A 25,341-nucleotide genomic window follows, 5' to 3' on the forward strand; every position below is an offset into this window, starting at 1 on the left:
AGAGATATGTCCCAGCGAGCACGATAGTTATTGGCCAAGGATTATAATATAGTGTAAATATCTTACAGCAGTTGACTTCATCAGACTTATCGGCACAGTCGTGGTCACCATCGCAAACCCATTTCAATGCAATGCATCGTCCATCTCCACAACGATAACTCTGAGCAGGGTTACAGTCTGTGGAATTGGATGATAGAATTATTGGGCAATCATAAAATACATACTTGACATATATTACACCAGAAACCATAAACATACAGTATAATTAAACGTTTTCTTAATGTGAATCAGTCACCAGGTTTTTGTCATCTAATCTGTGAGTAGCATAATGCAGAGACAGTGTCATGGGTGTGTCACGATTGACAGACAGCCCTGTGGTATCCGGCTGCAGAAGGTCGCTGCATTTGGCTGCACAAACTGCTCCTTGATATTCTATTATTTCTTCCTTGGTGTGAATGGAGTTCTATGTATCGTCCCTGTTAGGGTTAACGCTTTCCCTTTTGGACCCTGGCTGTTCAGCTGCAAATCCTTATCTCCACTCCCTGTGTCTATATATACCTGCATTTCTGCTCGGTTTGTTGCCGGTGATAGAATTTACTCCTATGCTATTCAGATTGCAAGTAGTTGGCTTGAAATCTCCGATCGTAACACGTTGTTGTATGTTGTTGTCATTCTCCCAAAGTCATCTTGCATATAAGCTGTCCATTTGCATTCTCCTTTTTGTTTCCCTGTGTGTTCTTTAGGTTTTAGTGAAGTTGACTAGCGCTCATCCCCTCCAGTCACTTTCTAGGGCCAGCCAGAATGGGTCAGCTAGGGTCAACCAGGGCCTAGGTATCCTGATCGGCATAGAGGTGCGGAACCTATCTAGGGACGTCAGTGGAGGGTGGGGCCAGCAGTAGGTTTTACCAGGGGTCACCATCTTCCCCCTTCCCCAGAGATGGAGTTTTTCTCTCCACCTCCCCTTAGCATGACAGAGACCCTGATTCGAGTGATGTATCACTTACTGGGCTGTTTGCTGTAGTTTTTATAAAATCACTGTTTTATCAGCAGGAGATTATCACTATAGGACTCCATGTAGTCTTCCATATTCATGAGCTTTGTAAAACCCCACCCTCATCATTGACTGCTGGATATGATTGGTGTGGGTGGGGTTATACAAAACTAAGTTTTCAGAGAACTGGTTCATCTGCAGCTGGAAAAACAGGGATTTTATCAAACCTGCCGAAAGCAGGTCAGTAAGTGGAACATCGCTGGAATCAGGGTCTCTGTCTCTACATTAAGCTGCCTTCAGATGAGATGGCAAAAGCTGATGGCAGATTCTCTTTAAATTACTTAGCACTAAAAATAAAGATGAAACAAAAGAAGAAATGAAAAAGGAATATTGGGGAGTAAGTAAAATAATTTGTACCATATTCTGCCTTAGTTCCATAAGGAATGCATACATAAGGAATGGTAGGGGATAAGGGGCACTTTGCACACTACGACATCGCAGGTGCGATGTCGGTGGGGTCAAATTGAAAGTGACGCACATCCGGCATCGCAGGCGACATCGTAGTGTGTAAAGCTAGATGATACGATTAATGAGCGCAAAAGCGTCGTAATCGTATCATCGGTGCAGCGTCGGCGTAATCCATAATTACGCTTACCCGATGGTCCAATGTTGTTCCTCGCTCCTGCAGCGGCACACATCGCTGTGTATGAAGTAGCAGGAGCGAGGAACATCTCCTACCGGCGTCACCGCGGCTCCCGTAGGATATTGGCTGCCTGCCGTGTGATGTCGCAGTGATGCCGCACGACCCGCCCCCTTGATAAGGAGGCGGGTCGCCGGCCAGAGCGACGTCGGACGGCAGGTGAGTCCATGTGAAGCTGCCGTAGCGATAATTTTCGCTACGGCAGCTATCACAATGATATTGCAGCTGCGACGGGGGCGGGGACTATCGCGCTCGGCATCACAGCATTGGCTTGCGATATCACAGGGTGCAAAGTACCCCTAAGGGGGATTGTAACAACCAATTTATGTTCTAGTCCTATTTGATGGTGTTTAACAGCAAATACAAGAAATATTAATATATGTTATAAAATCCATTCACAATTGCACAAGATGTATTAGGAATGTGTTTACTGACCACAGTTCTGCTCGTCGCTCAGATCTCCGCAGTCGTCGTATCCGTCACACACAAAGCTGTGGTTAAGGCACTTTCCTGTGTTACAGCGGTAGAGATTTTCACTGCAATCTGGAAAAAAAGCAACATCTCAAGTGAACGTTTTAGTATTTATGTAATCTGCATTTCTTCAGCGTAAGGGTTTGTCTTAAATTTGCGGTAAAATATGGCTACTGCATAAAGACATGTACCAAAGAACAAATACACGACTGCAAAGAAGGGTCACATTCATTGAGTTAGAAATGCAATGAATCTGTCATATTCCCAGATGCTTCCAATGAAAACCTTAAGAGACACTACTGTGCCCTGTGTCAGTGGGTGGCTGGATAATAGGAAACATGTTGTAAGGTTATTTTTTTCTTATGCTGAACCCTCCAACTTGTAACCTACTATATACGTTTAACTCTCTAGATGTCGTGGTCAATTACGACCGCAGCAACCAGGGGATTTTAGGCAGAGGGGGCTCCCTCTCACACCCCATCGCCCCCCCCCCCATACTGAGATTGCAGGATGTCATTGGTTATTATTGCAACCGGTGGTCACACAATGACCTCAGTGTTTGTAAAGTAAGAAGGTGTGTTAGGCTCAGCTATAAGCGGGGTCTAACAGGCTTCATGTCAGAGCAAGGGCTGATGCAGACAAGGGTATAAATCGGATGTGTTCTGTCCAATTTTGGATTACAAAGTACACAGACAGCACATTCACCTATGGTTTTAATAGTGTTGTTCAGATGAATAATTTTATTTTCAGTCTGACAGTCCATGAGAAAAAAATCCAAAGCATGTGCTAATTTCTTGCGAGTCTCGAATTAGACTTTCTCATTCAAGTCTATGGGTCAGAACATCTGACTGATATCCCATTTTTACGGATACATTTCTATTATTAACCTAGGAAACTGTATTTAATCATGTACATTTTTTTTTAATGGAAAAGGAAGATCTGGTAAATCCACTTGTAAAATCCCAAAAATTCTTTACTGAAGATCCATTAACACATGCTCTGTCAGCGTGAACATCTCTTAAGGGTACTTTGCACGCTGCGACCACGCTAGCGATCTCGTTAGCGATGTGAAATTCTAGATCATAGGTAAAATAACCTATGTGCGATCTAAAAAGATTGCACTTGCGATCTAGAATTTCACAGCGCTAACGAGATCGCTAGCGAGGTCGCAGCGTGTAAAGTACCCTTTATTCATTTCCTGAGTCCAAATCTGTTTCAAAATACTTATCAAGCCTGTGGGTTCAAGATGCTCCTCACAGCCGTAGATGGATTCCTTAAAAGCTATAGGGTCTAAAATGAAGTCTCTAATTGGTGATTTCAGCTACTTTGTCAACTGAAGGGCTATAAAAATGTGACATGACATCCACAATCTATTCTTTCCAAATTTCCTCTCCAAAATACAAATAGAGCACTTCCTTCCCTCCTAATTCTGACCAGCCAATCACAGCACTTTAGAATAAAAGTGCTAAAAAAAAAAATCAATGTAACATGCTGCGATTCCTGCTGTATGAGACGGAACCAATTAGAGCAGTCAAATGGATGGCATGATCGTGCCGTTGCCTGTTTGTTAACCCCTTTTAGCGCCGATTGGCTGATCAATGGATACTGACCAATCAGCATTAAAAAAATCCAAGATCACCGCTCTGCACGCCATCTTTACCTCAGAGCTGACAAGTAGAGCAGTTGCATTCCCCCTGTGAGCTGCTGAGAGAAATTACTTGCTGGCTAGTGCGATCCTGCTGCGCTCCTGTGATCTGATCTTCTGTGCTGTCTGCGAGTCCGATCTATAATCACAGCAGCAGCAGTTCCCAAATCCCTGTTCCCATGTTCTAGTCAATTTGGCGTTCCGAACGTCAACTGGCGCTGCTTCCCTTCCGAGCCCTGCCGTGCGTCCAAATAGTAGTTTTCCACCACATATTGGGTATATGCGTCCTCAGGAGAAATTGCACAAATTGTATGGTCCATTTACTCCTTCCATTATCCTTGTTAAAATGCAAAATTTGGGACTCAAGTAACATTTTTGAGGGAAAAAGTAAAATTTTCATTTTTTTCCTTCCACGTTGTTGTAATTCCTGTAAAGCACCTGATGGGTTAATAAACTTATTGGATGTGGTTTTGAGTAGTAGGAGGGGTGCAATTTTTAGAATGGTGTCACTTTAATATATTTTCTGTCACCCAGGCCTCTCAAAGTCACTTCAAATGTGATGTGGTCCCTAACAAAATGGTTTTGTAAATTTTGTTAAGCGGGCTTTACACGCTACGACATCGCTAATGCGGAGTCGTTGGGGTCACGGAATTCGTGACGCACATCCGGCCGCATTAGCGATGCCGTTGCGTGTGACATTGATAAGCGATTTTGCATCGTTGCAAAAACGTGCAAAATCGCTAATCGGCGACACGGGGGTCCATTCTCAAATCTCGTTACTGCAGCAGTAACGAGGTTGTTCCTCGTTCCTGCGGCAGCACACATCGCTGCGTGTGACGCCGCAGGAACGAGGAAGCTCCCCTTACCTGCCTCCCGGCCGCTATGAGGAAGGAAGGAGGTGGGCGGGATGTTACGTCCCGCTCATCTCCGCCCCTCCGCTACTATTGGGCGGCGGTTCAGTGACGTTTCAGTGACATCGCTGTGACGCCACACGGACCGCCCCCTTAGAAAGGAGGCGGTTCGCCGGTCACAGCGACGTCGCCGGACAGGTAAGTATGTGTGACGGCTGTGGGTGATGTTGTGCGGCACGGGCAGTGATATGCCAGTGTCGCGCAACAGATGGGGGCGGGTACCCACACTAGCGATATCGGGACCGATATCGCAGTGTGTAAAGTAGCCTTAAGAAAAATGAGAAATTGTTGATAAAATTGTAAACCTTCTAATTGCCAAACCAAAAAAAATATATATTTTGTTGATGTAAAGTAGACATGTGGGAAATATTATTTACTAATTATTTTGTGTGACATAACTCTCTGGTTTAGGAGAATAAAAATGCAAACTTTGTAAATTGCGTAATTTTCAAAATTTTTGAAAATGTCCAATATTTTCACAAATAAACGCAAAAAAATATTGTATTAAATTTTCCACTATTATGAAGTACAATATGTCAAAATGTTCTTCAAATCAGATATTTTCATATATAAACTTGTGACTTTTAGGATCGCTACTTCCAATAGGTGGCGCTGTGCTAGAGTTTGTCTCCTTTACTGGAGAGACAATTTGCATATATAAACAGAAATTATTTGGACATACATTTATCACTGTCGCAAAGTACAATGTGTCACAAAAAAAACAATTTCAGAATCACTGGGATAGACAGAAATATTCCGCAGTTAGTATCTCATAAGGCTATGTTCACACATAATGTGCTCCAACGGGGCTTACGTCTGGAAAACAGGATTTGGATGTTTGTGCTGATGAGGCCATTGACTTTATTGATGCAGATAGTATAATTTTGTGTTCTGCTTGACACAAGGGCAAATGGTAATATTCATTTCTCAGTGATTTTTGGAAGTTATGTCCATTTACCAGTATGAGCAAGAATGACTTACTGCAATGTACCTCGTCGCTCCAGTCATCACAGTCATTGTATCCATTGCACGTCAACTTCTTGGCTATGCAGACTCCATTGCCGCACAGAAAGCTGTCATGTTCCCCGCACATTGCTAAAAAAGTGAAAAATTCAATAAAATGAAGGTAAACAGATATTATAATGTAGTGTTTTCTAATATTCACTAAGAAAGGCTTTGCTTAAAGGAGTTGTTCAGAATTTGACAAATAAGGTTGGATACGGTGCTGTTTTGGAAAAATCCAGCCATGTTTTTCCTAATCTTGGTTAATCCACTAAAGTTATTTAGGTTTATTTATCAAGATAAATGAGTCAGAATTCTGCCATAATTCGTGAAAAAACTGACTTTCATGACTTGGACCATATTTATTAGGTGTTTTAGACACTTTTTGCAACTTGCCCAAGAAGGGGACAATGAGCGTGGTGTTAGAAAAGGAGAAGCGGCATAACACAACACCGTTAGCCAAAAAATGTACCAAAGTTATGATGCACAATTCTGGCACAAAATAAGCCAAAAAGTTGGTGTACAATTAGTCACAGCATTCTTAAAGTGAATCTGTCAGGTCCAATAATGCTATTAACTTGCAGATATAGGGTTAAACTGCAGGTTACTAACGTTCTGACGGTGCCCGGCCACAGTGCTGAAAGTGCAGCACCCAGGAGAAGATTAACTTCATTTCTCCTGGAACCGCTGGCTTTCAGTCATGCAGGTGTGCCCGACCCGGAGTTATTACAGTCACTACTCACAGCACTGAGAGTGGCGGCTGTAAGCACACCCCGCAATAACTGACAACTCGCTGTGAAATACATAAGTACAGAACCAGGTGTCAGCCAGTGTTGGGGAGTGGTTATAGCTGCAGTAGTCAGTGCACCAAGCTCGCTTGCATGACTGAAAGCCGGCGGCTCCCAGGAGGAATAAAGTTAGTTTTCTCCTAGGGCCCACACTTTTATCTTCATAACTCAATCTGCAGATTAATCCATATGTGCATTTTAATATCGTTCTCGGACCTGAGAGTATCCCTTTAAAATTAGACCTATTTATCCAGAGTATGAGCCACTTATGTAATTTTTTTCTTTTTTTCTTTTTTAACACTGTTTAGTTTATGTTTTTCACGTCTAAAGCGGGCTTTACACGCTACGAGATCGCTATAGCGATCTCGTTGGGGGTCACAGATTTTGTGATGCACATCCGGCCGCTGTAGTGATGCCGTTGCGTCTGACACCTATGAGCGATTTTGCATCGTCGCAAAAACGTGAAAAATCGCTCATCGGCGACATGGGGGTCCATTCTCAAATATCGTTACTGCAGCAGTAACGAAGTTGTTCCTCGTTCCTGTGGCAGCACACATCGCTCTGTGTGACGCCGCAGGAACGAGGAAGCTCTCCTTACCTGCATCCCGGCCACAATGCGGAAGGAAGGAGGTGGGCGGGATGTTACGTCCCGCTCATCTCCGCCCCTCCGCTTCTATTGGGCGGTGGTTCAGTGATGCTGCTGTGACGTCGCTGTGACACTGAATGAACCGCCTCCTTAGAAAGGAGGCAGATCGCCGGTCACAGCGACGTCGCAAGTAAGGTATGTAGTGTGACGGGTCCAGGAGATGTTGTGCGACACGGGCAGCGAATTGCCCGTGTTGCACAACCTATGGGGGCGGGTGCGCACGCTAGCGATATCGGTACCGATATCGCAGTGTGTAAAGCAGCCTTAAGAATCAGACAATTTTGATAAATATTCCCCATTGGGTGTAACAAATATATAGGTAATCTTCTGTATTCCTAATTACAGGGCACATAGTGTATATTAGTCCTTGTAGATATATAAAGAAAGGCACTACTTCTTGTTTATCATTAAATGGCTCTACATGAAGAGTTACAGGAATTGATTCCTTTATAATGCTGGGGAAAGTCATATGTCATTGATAAAATAAAAAATAATAAGGACTGAAGAACATTTGTTCTTCAAATCAGCGTCAAGGGAAATCATGCAGAACTTTCCAAGGACTTTCAGAACCAAGGACTGTGAGAGGACGTCATCAAGGATATGTTGTTTATAGATACGAATTACAAGGTGTCTTCAGCAGCTCCAGATTTTTGCGGGAACATGAGAGCCATAAAGTCTGAGAATCCAACATCTCGGTTCTGATAATGGATAAGGCCGCTCATTCCCTATAACGTAGAGGCAGCTCTGTGTACAGACTATAACAGCAGAATCCATCATGTTTAGTCATTCTTCATTGCTGCTTTTCTTGGTGAATAAGATTTAAGGCTAGTATGCATAGACAATGGAAAGTAGTTAACATACCAACATTGCAACAATTCCATTAGAAATTCCAGACGTAAATACTCAGTGGGCTGGCTGTGACACTGGGGAGTAAATTAACTCTGATACTAAGAATCACTGAAAAGTTAAAGGTTTTGTTTTTTTAGTACTTAAAGGGGATGTCCATCTGTGTCACAAAACTCTGCAATCACTCTATGTGACTGCAGACTTGTGACTCCTCACATTGTGCGCTGCACGCGTTGTGAGGATTCTCCGATGCTGGCAGCGAGGCCAAGTGGTCATGTAACCATAAGTATGTAATGTATGTGATATGTATGTGTATGTGATAATGCATACTCCCCGTCACATTCTGACGAGACATCTACAGCCATTCTCTATTCACTTGTACTTAACAAAACCATGCACGTCTAGTTGACGTGTGGCCAGAAGTATACATCCTGGTCCCAGTGCGGTATCCCCACACGCCCCTTCTCCCAGGCCCTGGCGGGGTTACCGTTCTCCTCAACTGCCCAATGGTTCCACACTCTCCCCTCCTGCCCCGGAGTCTGCCGTGGCCTCCTCCTGTTTGCAAGTCACGCGCAGGCCTTCTGTCAGTGCCCGTAGGGTGGAAACAGCCACACCCCCTTTCTTAAAGGGTCAGCGTCCCATTACCCGGAAGCCATCTCGGAGGTCATCTATTACCTTAAAGTATTTAAGACTGCCTCACCTTACAGGAAGAGCCTGAACAACGTTGCCTACTAGTTAGCACGTTGCTACTTCTCAGGTCCCACTACGCTACGGTGTCCAGTAGTGCTTTCCTTGTCCTAGTGCTAGTTCCATTTTGCTAACCTGTGTCTCGACTTAAAGCTTGCTCACTACCACCACTTCCATGCCACCATCTCCGTGCTGCTAACTCCAAGTTGCCATCTCCGTGCTTCCACATCCGAACACACCAGCACCAGACATTAAGAGACTATTCTAGTCCATAAGAGCCGAGCTCCACTGGTTCCTGGCTTGCATGCATTTAAGCCCCCTGTGGCTGCGCCAGACAATCCTTGTATAGGGTTTTGCCACTGGTTGCTCCATCAGTGGAGTCTGGTGTACGGCCCAGTGGGGCCACTTCTGGATGTTCGCCACCCCTCGGCGACTGTAACACATATCACATACAGTTGGTACGAAAAGTATTCAGACCCTCTGAATTTTCGACTCTTTGTTTCAATGCAGCCATTTGGTAAATTCAAAAAAGTTCTTTTTTTGTCTCATTAATGTACACTCTGCAGCCCATCTTAACAGAAAAAAAACAAATGTAGACATTTTTGCAAATTTATTAAACAAGAAAACCTGAAATATCACATGGTCATAAGTATTCAGACCCTCTGCTCAGTATTGAGTAGAAGCACCCTTTTGCGCTAGTACAGCCATGAGTCTTCTTGGGAATGATGCAACAAGTTTGTCACACCTAGAGTTTGCTGTGCCAGTCAAAAATGGTCACAGAGTTGTTCTGAAGCCACTCCTTTGTTATTTTAGTTGCGTGCTTAGGGTCATTGTCTTGTTGGAAGGTGAACCTGTGACGCCCTGGCCAAAACCAGGTAGTCACAAAAAGGCCCTCGCATAACACCTTCCCTCACTAGGAAACACACAGCCAACCAGTAAACCCTAGTCACCCCCCCTTAGGGACAGACAGACACACCAGTTGGCGTGACCAGGCGGTTGGGACACGCCCACCCAGGGGTCCAGACAGCCCGGGGGCGGGAAAAGCAGCAGTTCAACACAGTTGGTCTTAGAGTTCAGTTTGGAGAGGAGTGTGGGCTGGAGTTAGGGGTAGCTCCAGCAGTCAAGCCCAAGTTGAGCGGTGCCAGGGCTAGGAGGCAGACGGTGGTCTCCGTCAACAGGAGACAGGAAGACGGCTCGGTGGAACCGAGGTGGACCAGGCCAGGGTTGTAGCCCGCCGGTACCGACACGGGGAACCGACCCGGAAACCGTAGCACAAAGGGGGGTACTCGGACCCTGAAGCCAGGAACCAGAAACAAGTGGAACTGGTAAATTAACCGATTGAGGCCAGGACTAGAGGTCCTGTCCCACCCAAAGTCCCTCATGGAGACAACAGCCCACCGATTAGGGATAAGAGGTCACCGCCAAGGCCCATAGATCCCATGGGCCAGAATCTGCGGGCACGGCTCCTTAGGCCACATCCAGCCGGGAGCGGACTCCTGAGATTTATACTGGGAAAGTCCACCTTACACAACGGTGCAGGAAAAGGATAGAGACCACCAGCCGGGTGGGGGATCCCGAACGCAACCGGCCGCGGCACCGGCCACCACCACCTTGGTTTACCAGAGACTTGTGTGTTTTACTAACAGTGAGTACACCAGCACCCCCTGTGGTCATCATTACCCCTGCACCAGAGCCATCGGGTCTAGGGGCCACCATCCCTGCCCACGGAGGGGTTAACATCTTGCTGCACAACATCTCCCCCGGGTGCCCCGTAACAGCAGCGATGGTGTCCCACCTCACCACACACCGTGGGCGGCGTCACAAACCTATTACGGCCTAGCCCGTACATCTACGTCCTCCATTTTATTCGGCATGTCCGCGAGACCCCCGGGTCCAGAGACCCTCGAGCCACCACCCCTGAAGACCCAGATCCGATCAGCGTCGGCTGCTAGCACGGGGGCGGCACAAACCTTTGCCCAAGTCTGAGGTCCAGAGCACTCTCGAAGAGGTTTACTTCCAGGATATCTCTGCACTTGGCCGCATTCATCTTTCCTTCAATTGCAACCAGTCGTCCTGTCCCTGCAGCTGAAAAACACCCCCATAGCGTGATGCTGCCACCACCATGTTTCACTGTTGGGATTGTATTGGGCAGGTGATGAGCAGTGCCTGGTTTTCTCCACACATACTGCTTAGACTTATCTTCAAAAAGTTCTATCTTCATCTCATCAGACCAGAGAATCCTATTTCTCATAATCTGGGAGTCCTTCATGTGTTTTTTGCAAACTCTATGCGGGCTTTCATATGTCTTGCAGAGGAGAGGCTTCCGTCGGGTCACTCTGCCATAAAGGCCCGACTGGTGGAAAGTTGCAGTGATAGTTGACTTTGTGGAACTTTCTCCCATCTCCCTACTGCATCTCTGGAGCTCAGCCACAGTGATCTGGGGTTCTTCTTTACCTCTCTCACCAAGGCTCTTTCCCCACAATTGCTCACTTTGGCTGGACGGCCAGGTCTAGGAAGAGTTCTGGTAGTCCCAAACTTTTTCCATTTAAGGATTATGGAGGCCACTGTGCCCTTGAGTAGTGCAGAAATTATTTTGTAACCTTGGCCAGATCTGTGCCTTGCCACAATTCTGTCTCTGAGCTCCTTGGGCAGTTCCTTTGTCCTCATGATTCTTATTTGGTCTGACATGCACTGTGAGCTGTGAGGTCTTATATAGACAGGTGTGCGCCTTTCCAGAGCAAGTCCTATCAGTTTAATTAAACACAGCTGGGCTCCAATGAAGAAGTAGAACCATCTCAAGGAAGATCACAAGGAAATGTACAGCATGTGACTTACATATGAGTGTCTGAGGAAAGGGTCTGAATACTTATGACCATGTGATATTTCCGTTTTTCTTGTTTAATAAATTTCCCAAAATTTCTACATTTCTGTTTTTTTCTGTCAAGATGGGGGATGGGGTGCAGAGTGTACATTAATGAGAAAAAAATGAACTTTTTTGAATTTACCAAATGGCTGCAATGAAACAAAGAGTGAAAAATGTAAAAGGGTCTGAATACTTTCTGTACCCACTGTACTTGCAGTCATACAACCACTCGTTCTCGCCACCAACACCGAAGAATCCTCACAGCGCGTGAAACCCACAATAAGTGACTCCAGACTTTCATAAAAACCCTGAACAACCCCTTTAAATACATGTATTTTGGGCTAAAAAAATCATTTTTGCCATTGAGTTTCTAAAAAAAATTACCATTTGTCTTCTATAGCCTTTGTTTCACTATCTATTGCAAGCTGCAGAGTGAGTTAACTGAGAACCCCTCAGTGAGCTCTTTCTGAACAATTTCCTGGAAGGTTTGAAACTCTTCTTTTATGAACTTCTATCAGCTGATTTAGGACTAAAGACCATATGAGAGTTGAATGTGTAGGGAAACAAAGAGCTTGTAAAAGACTAACAAAAGACAAACAATGTAATAGTTTTAATGAAACCCAATTGTAAAAATAATTTTTAGCTCTAAATATATGCATTTCATTAAAAAGAAAATAAAAGTGCTCCCAAATATGAACAAGCCCTTGGGTACTATGCTCAAAATGCAGAACACATCAGATTTAGTCAACCAAGTTAACTGGTCATCATTTGTTTTTGTAAAGACACTTTTATTTTTGTCTAGTGCAGTTTGTTTCCATTTCTTGTGGCAAATTATTCAGAATGGAGTGCGTGGTTCATAAATATTAAAGGGAACCTGTCACCTAGAATATGTGTTCTGACCTATCAGCAGACGCATGTGTGCCCTAATTACACCTCCCTACCCTTCCCTGTGTTATCAAATTGTGTAATATAAAAGTAATAAAAAAGTTTTATTTACCTTCATATTTCCTATGTAAATTAGAGAGCCGCTGGCCACATGGGCGGCGCCTTGCCCTATGGACGTTTGCATACTTTCCGTGGTATCACGCCCCTGTGGGCGTGATACCATGGAGTCACAGGAGCGACGTCCCTGTCACTCATTCTATCCTGCGCGCATTGTGGCAGGCTTCTTTTCCGTGTGTTCACTCGCCGGCTTAAGACGCAGTGCGCGTCTGAAACTGACAAGGAGAACCCGGAAGAGAAGCCTGCCGCAATGGTAAGTATAAACGTGCGCAGGATAGAATGAGCGACGGGGACGTCGCTCATGTGACTCCATGGTATCACGCCCACAGGGGTGTGATACCACGGAAAGTATGCAGGCGTCCATAAGGCAAGGTGCCGCCCATGTGGCCAGCGGCTCTCTAATTTACAGAGGAAATATGAAGGTAATAAAACGTTTTTTATTACTTTCATATTATACAATTTTACAACACAAGAATGGGTAGGGAGGTGTAATTAGGGCACACATGCGTCTGCTGATAGGTCAGAACGCACATTCTAGGTGACAGGTTCCCTTTAAGGAATGTAAGAAAAATGGTCTTTAATTTTGTTTTTAACCTTTTTTTGCAACTTTTTCATTCAAATAATTGCATATTTCACGAAGTAGTAAAAAAAATATAATCACTGAGGTGAGGGGGAAAGGAGGAGCGACTGAAGGACATGCGCAACAAAACGTTTGCTTTCAAAAAGTAAATGTAAATGATGAATCAGGTGTAAACATTTGGAAAATTGTGTCCTTACGGTGACACAAAGCTGATTGGCCGCTGGGCTCGCCATGGCCCCGCCCCTCCACACGGATTGGCCTCTCGCCCCGGCTCTCTGCAGGCCCCGCCCCCCTCACGCAATGCACGCTCGCTCTGGCCTAACTGACACGGAGCTCCGACTCCCAGGTGAGTACACACACACACATCAGATCACACTCACTCTCACACACACCTCACACATCACATCCACACACTGACAACATCCTGGGATATCGCTTGCTTCTACACCGGCTCCGTCACGATCCCAGCAGCGCCAGACATAACCTTGCAATGCTGGGATCTTGACGGAGGCCGTGAACGCTGGTAACCATTATACACATCGGGTAACTAAGGTCCCTTGGTTACCCGATGTGTATCATAGTTACCAGCGTACACCGGCTCCTGGTACACATGTGCAGGGAGCCGGCATTATACTCCTCTCCCCCCAGGACTACTCCTCCTATTACAGTCCTCCTATTATACTCCTCTCTGAGTATAATAGGAGAACTATTATAGCATGGGGGATGTAGCACGATGGGGGGTGCGCAGCATGGGGGATGTAGCACGATGGGGTGCGCAGCATGGGGGATGTAGCATGATGGGGAGTGCGCAGCATGGGGGATGTAGCACGATGGGGAGTGCGCAGCATGGGGGATGTAGCACGATGGGGAGTGCGCAGCATGGGGGATGTAGCACGATGGGGGGTGCGCAGCATGGGGGATGTAGCACGATGGGGAGTGCGCAGCATGGGGGATGTAGCACGATGGGGAGTGCGCAGCATGGGGGATGTAGCACGATGGGGAGTGCGCAGCATGGCGGATGGAGCACGATGGGGGGTGCGCAGCATGGGGGAAGTAGCACGATGGGGGGTGCGCAGCATGGGGGATGGAGCATGATGGGGAGTGCGCAGCATGGAGGATGGAGCACGATGGGGAGTGCGCAGCATGGAGGATGGAGCACGATGGGGAGTGCGCAGCATGGGGGATGGAGCATGATGGGGGGTGCGCAGCATGGGGGATGGAGCACGATGGGGAATGCGCAGCATAGGGGATGGGGCACGATGGGGGGTGCGCAGCATGGGGGATGGAGCATGATGGGAGGTGCACACCTCGCCCCAACACACACACACACACACAGGGAACCACAAACACCGCCATACACAGACACCCACACACACAGACAACGCTGCACACACACAACACCCAACACACAAACACCGCGGCATACATAAATATACGCACATACCGCACAACACACACATTGCACAAAACATACCTCCCCCCAAAACACACCACACCCACACAAACCGCGCAACACACACACACACACAACGCAACAGACACACAGCGCTCCACAAACAACGCAACACACATACAACACCGCTTTCACCCCCCGCCACACCCAGACAACACCCAGAACATGTACAGCGCCCTACACAAACACTTGGTAACTACACACAACAACATCTATATCTATATCTATAACAAAAATCATACATGAACTACACAATATGTAAATTCTAGAATACCCGATGCGTAGAATCGGGCCACCTTCTAGTTTATTAATATCAATATTGAGTCCTGATGTTGATTTTTTTTGTCATAAGTTATTTCGAACACTCAGGATTTGAAGCAGAAAAATCTACTGAAAATTCTGATGCATTGGTAGGAAAACACTGTACAATAAGCACTTGTTCTTTACAGTATATATACAGCTCTGGCAAAAATTAAGAGACCACTGCAAAATGGTCAGTTTTTCTGATTTTTCTCTTTATAGGTATATTTTTTGAGTAAAATGTAAATTGTTCTATAAACTACTGACAACGTCTCTGAATTTCCAAGCAATACATTTTGTATTTATTTTCTGAAAATGAGAAAAGGTCAAAATAACAAAAAATGCATTGCTTTCATACCTCAAATAATGCAAAGAAATCAAGTTCCTTCACCCACACATTGATTGACCTACCTGTGTGGCATGGTGCATTGTCCTGCTGGAAAAAACAGTCCTCAGAGTTGGGGAACATTACCTGAGCAGAAAGAAGCAACTGTTTTTCCAGGATAACCTTGTATGCGGCTTCATTCATACGTCCTTCATAAACTTTAACCTGCCCAATTCCAACCTTGCTAAATCACCCCCAAATAATCACCGATTTTCCACCAAATTTCACAGTGAGTGCAGGACACTGTGGCTTGTACGCCTCTCCAGGTCTCCGTCTAACCATTAGACGACCAGGTGTTGGGCAAAGCTGAAAAGGACAATGCGCCATGCCACACAGCTAAGTCAATCAATGTGTGGATGAAGGACCACCATATCAAAACCCTGTCATGGCCAGCCCAATCTCCAGACCTGAACCCCATTGAAAGCCTTTGGACTGTAATCAAGAGGAAGATGGATAGTTACAAGCCATCAAACAAAAAACTGGTTACATTTTTGCACCAGTAGTAGCATAAGGTCTCCCAAAAGCAGTGTGAAAGACTGGTGGAAAGCAGCCAAGACGCATGAAAGCTGGGATTAAAAATCATGGTTATTCCATGAAATATTGATTTCTGAACCCTTCCTGAGGTAAAACATTATTAGCATTGTTGTTTCTAAATGATTATGAACTTGTTTTCTTTGCATTATTTGAGGTGTGAAAGCAATGCATTGTTTTGTTATCATGACCATTTCTCATTCACAATAAATAAAAAAATGTATTGCTTGGAAATTCGGAGACGTTGTCAGTAGTTTATAGAATAAAAGAACAGTTTACATTTTACTAAAAAATATACCTATAGAGAGAAAACTCAAAAAAACTGAAAATATTATAGTGGTCTCTTAATTTTTGTCAGAGCTGCACACACACACACACACACACACACACACACACGTGTATGTATGTGTATATATATATATATATATATATATATATACACATATATATATATATATATATATATATATATATATATATATATATCTATAGATAGATAGATAGATACACATGTTTTATATATATATATATATATATATATATATATATATACAGTCATATGAAAAAGTTTTGGCACCCCTATTAATGTTAACCTTTTTTCTTTATAACAATTTGGGTTTTTGCAACAGCTATTTCAGTTTCATATATCTAATAAATGATGGACTCAGTAATATTTCTGGACTGAAATGAGGTTTATTGTACTAACAGAAAATGTGCAATCCGCAGTTAAACAAAATTTGACCGGTGCAAAATTATGGGCACCCTTATCAATTTCTTCATTTGAACACTCCTAACTACTTTTTACTGACTTACTGAAGCACTAAATTGGTTTTGTAACCTCATTGAGCTTTGAACTTCATAGGCAGGTGTATCCAATCATGAGAAAAGGTATTTAAGATGGCCACTTGCAAGTAGTTCTCCTATTTGTATCTCCTATGAAGAGTGGCATCATGGGCTCCTCAAAACAACTCCAAATGATCTGAAAACAAAGATTATTCAACATAGTTGTTCAGGGGAAGGATGCAAAAAGTTGTCTCAGAGATTTAAACTGTCAGTTTCCACTGTGAGGAACATAGTAAGGAAATGGAAGAACACGGGTACAGTTCTTGTTAAGCCCAGAAGTGGCAGGCCAAGAAAAATATCAGAAAGGCAGAGAAGAATAATAGTGAGAACAGTCAAGGAAAATCCACAGACCATCTCCAAAGACCTGCAGCATCATCTTCCTGCAGATGGTGTCAATGTGCATCGGTCAACAATACAGCGCACGGTGCACAAGGAGAAGCTGGATGGGAGAGTGATGCGAAAGAAGCCGTTGGTGCAAGCACGCCACAAACAGAGTCGCCTGAGGTATGCAAAAGCACATTTGGACAAGCCAGTTACATTTTGGAAGAAGGTCCTGTGGACTGATGAAACAAAGATTGAGTTGTTTGGTCATACAAAAAGGCGTTATGTCTGGAGGCAATAAAACACGGCATTCCAAGAAAAGCACTTGCTACCCACAGTAAAATTTGGTGGAGGTTCCATCATGATTTGGGGCTGTGTAGCTAATGCCGGCACTGGGAATCTTGTTAAAGTTGAGGGTCGCATGGATTCAACTCAGTATCAGCAGATTCTTGACAATAATGTGCAAGAATCAGTGACGAAGTTGAAGTTACACAGGGGATGGATATTTCAGCAAGACAATGATCCAAAACACCGCTCCAAATCTACTCAGGCATTCATGCAGAGGAACAATTACAATGTTCTGGAATGGCCATCCCAGTCCCCAGACCTGAATATCATTGAAAATCTGTGGGATGATTTGAAGCGTGCTGTCCATGCTCGGCGACCATCAAACTTAACTGAACTGGAATTGTTTTGTAAACAGGAATGGTCAAATATACCTTCATCCAGGATCCAGGAACTCATTAAAAGCTACAGGAAGCGACTAGAGGCTGTTATTTTTGCAAAAGGAGGATCTACAAAATATTAATGTCACTTTTATGTTGAGGTGCCCATACTTTTGCACCGGTCAAATTTTGTTTAAATGTGGATTGTACATTTTCTGTTAGTACAATAAACCTCATTTCAATCCAGAAATATTACTCAGTCCATCAGTTATTAGATATATGAAACTGAAATAGCTGTTGCAAGAACCCAAATTGTTCTAAAGAAAAAAGGTTAACATTAATAGGGGTGCCCAAACTTTTTCATATGACTGTATATATTCAGAAAATTGACAAGCTTCAGATATGATACTGCTCTAAATCTGCATGGAAAAAAATAAGCAGTGTGTGTCTGCGGCTTCAGAAATCTCATTCACTTTGCTGGCTCAATGCTGTATTTTATGCGGCAAAAATGCGACATGTGAACATAGCCATATGTGATGGAAAAAAGAAGAAATCTGAAATAAGTCTAGAAAACTCTGGCAAAAGAAATTTTGAGTTTCTCTTTGCAAAACTATTTACTCAAGAGATTTCCTCAGTTGTACAGTTAAATTGTAAACAAATACATAGAACAGACCTGGGCAAGGGGCGGCCCGCGGGCCACATCCGGCCCGCCTACTCTCTGTGACCGGCCCGCCTGGCTCCAGGCGTCCTTGCTGGCCGGTCACTGATGAGGGCAATCTGACCTGTTGTCCGGAGCTCCAGGCTCCGGGCGGCCCGTGGTCAGATTGCCCTCATCACACGCTGCGTGCCGGCAAGGAACAGAGGACAGATACTGCAGCACCGCACAGTGCAGCAGCGGAACGCAGGAATCTGTCCTCTGTTTCCTGCCGGCACTTTCTCTGTGACACACACGCGCGCGCCCTGATGTCGTCAGTATGGCGCGCGTGTGTGTCATTTGAAAAGTTCCCGCCCTGGCAGGAGAAGATGCAGCAGCCGGAGCCCGTACGGAGAGAGGAAGCAGCTCAGCGGGGAGCCGTACAAGAGAAGAAGGATGTCAGCGGGAGCCCGTACGGAGGTGCCTGAGGAGGGAAAGGTGAGTGGCGACTAGTAACCTGAGGGGACAATGGGGGGAGTGGAGGGGAGGGGGGGGTAACTGGTGAGTAATATTTGGGTGTAGTGATGTAGTATATGGCAATGTAGTTTTACAGGTGTAGTATATAGGGGTCTAGTGATGTATATGTGGATGTAGTGATGTATATTACAAGTGTATATAGGGGTGTAGTGATGTATATTACAGGTGTATATAGGGGTGTAGTGATGTATATTACAGGTATATATAGGGGTGTAGTGATGTATATTACAAGTGTATATAGGGGTGTAGTGATGTATATTACAGGTGTATATAGGGGTGTAGTGATGTATATTACAGGTGTATATGGGGGTGTAGTGATGTATATTACAGGTGTATATGGGGGTGTAGTGATGTATATTACAGGTGTATATGGGGGTGTAGTGATGTATATTACAGGTGTATATGGGGGTGTAGTGATGTATATTACAGGTGTATATGGGGGGTGTAGTGATGTAGTATATGGGGATTGTTTGTGTATATATGTATATAGCGTGTGCGTATGTATGTGTGCGTGCGTGCAGAGAGAAAAGATCGTAACTGCGAGTGGTACTGGAGTTACATCGGGTACCACGTGCTCTCTCTCCGCCCCCTGTAGCGCCATACCGCCATTACAGGGCCTGATTGCGTTTCTCCGGTACCTGTTTGCATACATGTGACAGGTACCGGAGAAAACACGAGTCTGTGAAATAAAAAGATTTTCCATATTTACCTGCTTTCTTCAGCTCTGCTGCCTCCCGCTCCTGACCACCGCTCATTCATTGATTATTCACCGCACTCAGGACCTGGAAGCCGGAGCATCGCGATGACAGCATTGGGCACAGCACCGTTGAGGACATCACCGCAGGGACAGGTGAGTATTCTGCAAGCACAGTGACCTCCAGGAGGTCATCAGAGTTTCCAATGAACTTTGATGACCATCCTGCGACACCCACGCTACAGCTTCATGGGTTCATCAGAGTTCATTGGGAACTGTGATGAGTCCCCGAGATGCTCCGGCTTCCAGGTTCTCAACATACACACACACCTGTATACTCACCCAGCGATGCGGTCCCCAGCGCTGTCCCTGCTTCCAGCTGCTCACTGCAGTGAATATTCAGTGAGTATAATTACCAGCGATAAGGAGTGGGAGGCAGCAGAGCCAGAGACAGCAGAGCCAGAGACAGCAGTGCTGGAGAGAGGTAAATATAGAAAATCTTTTTATTAAAAAGACCCGTGTTTTCTCTGGTATTTGTCACACTGATGTCACATGGATCACATCAGTGTGCGATCCGTGTGACACCCGTGCTGCCAGAGAAAAAAAGAACATGTGTGCGTGTGTGCGTGCAGGGCCACGAGGGGTCACACAGTCCGTAACTTACTGTTTGTATATGAAGGGATAGTATATATGCTATATACAGTATTGGGTAAAACTGAGTTAATTATATTAGTCCGGCCCTCTAAAACCATCCCAATTTCTCATGCGGCCCCATGGGAAAATTAATTGCCCACCCCTGACATAGAAGATACTCGGGCGCAATACTTCATTGACCACACGTGTCAAGAACGGCCTGTGTGACGTACCCAACTGAGAAAAAGCTCCTTAAAAATTAAAACATTTTTTTAATATAAAGACTATGTCCACATGTCAAGTATAGTGGAATCCTTTTCAATATATAATAGATTAGTTTTGATCTTTTTAACAAACATGTTCCAAAATGATGAATTCTAATAATGATTTGAAGGCTTGGCACAATCTGCTTTGGAGCAAAATAAGTGTTTATAAGGAATTCTAATAGGGCAATGTTGTCTGAATAGTCATCTGCCAGATGTAATAAAAAGCATGAAAACATTAGCAGGAAAATGGCAGAACAGGAGGAGGAGTCGCTCTCAAAAGTAACAGAACTTGGCAAAACCATTTGCTCCCTGAGGTCATTAATTCTTCACAGTTTTAAATAGTAAACTTGATATGATCGCTAAGGGCATCTGCAGAATGAAATCTGGATGTTTAAAATCTCAAAACATGTGAAAAACAAAGGGAAAATCTGGCTCTCCAATGTGCAACTGTCTGTACTGGCTGGAGGCCATGGTGTGGGCTTCACTTTTCTTGTTGTCAATCTGGGAATCAAACTGCCATTTTCTGGGCCACATTTGGCCGGGGTCACACGAGCGAATAAAATAATCGGTCATATTCTCATCCAGAAAATTAGGACAAATATTTTTTCAATCGTCAGCCCTGCGCAGTCCGTGTGCTGTTTGCATGCAATCCATATTTTAATTAGCAGTTACCCTGTTTCCCAAAAAATAAGACCTACCAAGAAGCCCTAGTTGGATTTTTGGGCTTTTTTGAGTATGCTGAAAATATAAGCCCTACTTCAAAAATAAGCCCTAGTTATGGTTCCATAAGGAAGTGTCCAAGCTGCTAAAAAAGGTAAAGCACACAGCAAGACTCTTCATCAAACAAAGCAGGCACCCCCAAAAGAAAGTAGACAGCCTCCAACAAAAAAAAATAAATCGCACTTCCCAGACCCCAAACAATTATAGTGGCAATTGCTGATGGTGGATGGGCTCTCACACAGAGATCTGTGTTGCTGTGAGGTCCCTCACCGTTACAGCTGCATTGCACTACATTTCTTACACACAGATTGAGTACCAGTATCACTCCTGCTTCCAGTAATCAGGGGGAGCCAATCGCTGTAGTACTAAAGGGGACCTGAAAGCGACACAGTTTGTATGTGAGAGCCCATTCACTTGCCAACTCTAATAATTTTGGGTCTATAAAGTGCGATTCTTTTAGGGGGTGTCTGCTTTCTTTTGGGGGTAAAGTTAGCAGTACATAGAGAATAGTAAAGTTAAGCAGGTCATTTAAACCTTTCTAAATATGCACCCACCACTATCGGACTGGTTTTGCACAATAATAATGGCAAATCAGAAAAGAAAATGTGCATCTGAGCCACAAGTAGGATTAATACAAAATAATGATGTTCCAGAATCTGATGACAAGATTATATTTGAATAAATGTTAATTAATTTGTGCAAAAATAAATGTGGATTGTTGTTCATGGGAAAATATAAGACATTCCCTGTAAATAAGCCATAGCACATATTTCGGAGCAAAAAATATTATAAATCCCTGTCTTTTGTTCAGGGGGAAAACGGATATTAATCATTTAAAAGACCATTTGCAGTGTCCTATGCTACAGACTTGTAATTTATCTGTAAAAAAATCGGATGCCATACTGATGATCTGAATGGCATCCAATCATGACAACATGATTAAGAACAGTTAACCTGTTTGAAACGCGTAGACAGACATCTGGTCTGCCCCTAACTGTTATCATGGTTTTTCTATGTGTACCGCCCCGGGGCTTGGCCGGCTGCTGAGCCGCTCGGATCTGTGCTCGTCGGTGGGTGGCTCGAGCTCCTCACGGACCCAGGGGTCACGTCGCTCTGAAAGGGGCTTGGCGCTACACGTAGGGACTTCGGTGGGGAGGTCCATGGCCGGAGCCGTGGTTGTTTGTAGGGGATTTGAGTTCGAGACGCCACCCACGGGTTGTGGTGAATGGTTGGACACCACCGCTGCCGTTGACTAGGCTCCCGGGGGCGGTGTTGCACAGCTTAGTGTTGACCCCTCCGTGGGTAGGGGGGATGATGGTCCCGGGGGCCCGAGGGAGGTGCTGAGGCGTGGGTATGGATGCGTGTAGGCATGTCGGTGCGGCGGGGTGCGCGGCCCGAAGGCACTGTTGTACTCATTATTACAAACACGCTGGAGTCTCTGGTAAACCAAACAAGATGGTGGATGGTGCCCGCAGCCGGCTGCGCTTTTCCCCTTTTTAGGTTGGTGGTTTCCGCCTTTCTCCTGCACCTCACTTTTGTAGAAATGATGACTCCTATGCCTGAGCAATGGTAGTCCGCTCCCCAGCCTGGTGTGTGCCGGGAGAGCCCTTTTTGCCCGCAGACGTTGGCCAGTCGGGTCTCTATGCCTGGGCGGTGGCTTTCTACCCTTGTGGTTGGGCTGTTGTTTTCAGTCGGGTCTTAGGTGGGAAAGGGCCTAAAGTCCAGTCCTCAATCAGTTGTTTTGACTCAGCCCAGTTTTTTCTGGGCCTCATACTGGGTCTGAGTACCCCCCCTGGTCCTCCGGTTTCCAATCGGTTCCCCGGTTTGGTACCGGCGGGCCACCACCCGTCCCCGATCCTTACAGTTCCACCGGCTGTAATCCCAGCTCCTGCAGGCAGCCACCACCATCTGCCTCCTTGCCAGAGGTGACTGGGCTCCAACCCAGACACCTGGTGTAGACTATGGCAGACCTGGACACAGGTCTGCCCTTGAACTTCACTCCACTCCACTGTCAAGACTAAACTCACTGTTTTTCCTGCCTCAGGGCCTGTGAACTCCTCGGTGGGCGTGGCCAACCACCTGGCTCCGCCCCCTGGTGTGAACATCAAATGACAACCTGGCTAGTTCAGGGCGTCACATATGTGTCGCGCCCAGGGATATGGGGTACTCGGTCCCAGGGGATATCTCTCTTGGGAATGTCATGGTGGTGGCCGTTGCCCGGTTCCGTGCCCTGGGCCTTTTTTGAAATGGGGTGTATTTACAGGAGATTTAGCTTAATGTTCAGACGTGACGCCACTTGCGGTGTTGCGGCTATATATGTGGAGCCGCTGCTGCAGAATGTCACTATTGGGGCTAGTGGTAATTGCAGTCTGGAAGGTAGGCCCTCCGCAAGCAGGGCCGTGCCCCAGAGGATGGGTGATGTGATGGGCGTCTGAAGAAGGTAGTCCACACAGAGGTATAGTGCAACTGGTTTTTACTCACTGCTGGTAGGTGGTAACAGGTTACCCGAGGCCAGATGGTTTCACCTTTAGGTCCCCTTCATCCCAGTGCCAGTGTAGTAATCTGGTACCTTCTTCCCCTGCACCCGTGTCTAGTAAATGGATCCCTGTGGCGTAGAGCAACTGGGGGTTCCCGTCTGGTGGTTTGTCCACTTCTGCCCGCCTGACGGTAGCGTGAACCCTGTGGGGTTGGAGTCTCTGGTCCTGTCCCTGGTTCTTCCCTTGCTACTGAATCTTCAGATTCTTAGGGTCAGCGAGGTCCTTGATGGTCCCCTTGCTGTGCAGGTGTTATTAAGCCTGCCTGGAGCTTCTGCTTGTCCTAGGGTCCTGTACCCCGTCAGTGCGTAGTTCCGGAAGTACTCCACCGGCAACTACTCTCCTACTTGAGTCACAACGTCACTTTGATTCCACCTTCACTCCTCGCCTGTCTGACACTTGTCTGACTACTCTCCACAGTCTGCCCCTCCCACCTGGTCAACTAGTGGACTGGTCTGGCTCCACCTCTAGGAAGCCATCCATTGGTCCGACCCTAGCTATGTACCATTGTATGGGGTATTGTTGGGGATAAACTGGGATTACCTGGGGTTTTGGTGTTACCGGCACTGGTCTCCCGGTCCCTTGGGGGTAGGCCCTGCATCCTTGTGGGGATGCAAAACCTTGTAGCACCCTGATGGGTTCAGAGGCGCTACATATGTTTTTAAAAAATTTTTGAATAAAGCCATGTTTTAACTTATGAAGCGGTTGCTGGATTTACCTCCGATTTGACTCAAATAATGTATTTGCCTCAACAAGAGCAATTTCTGGTCTGGAATTTGGCTGATAATGGAAAGATATGTGACCAGACGTAACCATCACCAGCCTCCAGTAAATAATGCTGCCAAAGAAGTGTTATTGGAAGCTGGTGATGGACAGCTCTGATCACATTCCCGTCCAAGAACGTCCATGTTCCGGAGAAAACTCACACATTGTGGACACATTGTGAGATGACAGCACATTGGAAATTAGGAGACCAGTGCTGTGGTTAATACATTATATGAATAACTGCAACACATACAGTACAGACCAAAAGTTTGGACACACCTTCTCATCTCTAGAACAACTATTAAGAGGAGACTTTGTGCAGCAGGCCTTCATGGTAAAATAGCTGCTAGGAAACCACTGCTAAGGACAGGAAACAAGCAGAAGAGACTTGTTTGGGGTAAAGAACACAAGGAATGGACATTAGACCAGTGGAAATCTGTGCTTTGGTCTGATGAGTTCAAATTTGAGATCTTTGGATCCCACCACCGTGTCTTTGTAGAAAAGGTGAACGGATGGACTCTACATTGGTTCCCACCGTGAAGCATGGAGGAGGAGGTGTGATGTTGTGGGGGTGCTTTGCTGGTGACACTGTTGGGGATTTATTCAAAATTGAAGGCATACAGAACCAGCATGCCTACCACAGCATCTTGCAGCGGCGTGCTATTCAATCCGGTTTGCGTTTAGTTGGACCATCATTTATTTTTCAACAGGACAATGACCCCAAACACACCTCCAGGCTGTGTAAGGGCTATTTGACTAAGAAGGAGAGTGATGGGGAGCTAAGCCAGATGATCTGGCCCCCACTGTCACCAGACCTGAACCCAATCAAGATGGTTTGGGGTGAGCTGGACCGCAGAGTGAAGGCAAAAGGGTCAACAAGTGCTAAGTATCTCTGGGAACTCCTTCAAGACTGTTGGAAAACCATTTC

The 25,341-nt window shown here is 45.5% G+C and overlaps 1 protein-coding gene across 1 annotated transcript in view; it reads right to left on the bottom strand.

The window, feature by feature from the left end:
- Positions 1-25,341, bottom strand: part of CORIN (corin, serine peptidase) — a 467,012-nt gene that overhangs the window by 84,077 nt on the left and 357,594 nt on the right. The window contains exons 6-8 of the mRNA XM_075347015.1: positions 5,700-5,813; positions 2,127-2,234; positions 67-177 (exon numbers count right to left, since the gene is read on the bottom strand). Of these exons, the coding sequence (XP_075203130.1) occupies positions 67-177; positions 2,127-2,234; positions 5,700-5,813 (333 nt within the window). The remainder of the gene's footprint in view (positions 1-66; positions 178-2,126; positions 2,235-5,699; positions 5,814-25,341) is intronic.

The sequence above is a fragment of the Anomaloglossus baeobatrachus genome, chromosome 1 (genome assembly GCF_048569485.1).
Source record: "Anomaloglossus baeobatrachus isolate aAnoBae1 chromosome 1, aAnoBae1.hap1, whole genome shotgun sequence".
Lineage (NCBI taxonomy): Eukaryota > Metazoa > Chordata > Amphibia > Anura > Aromobatidae > Anomaloglossus > Anomaloglossus baeobatrachus.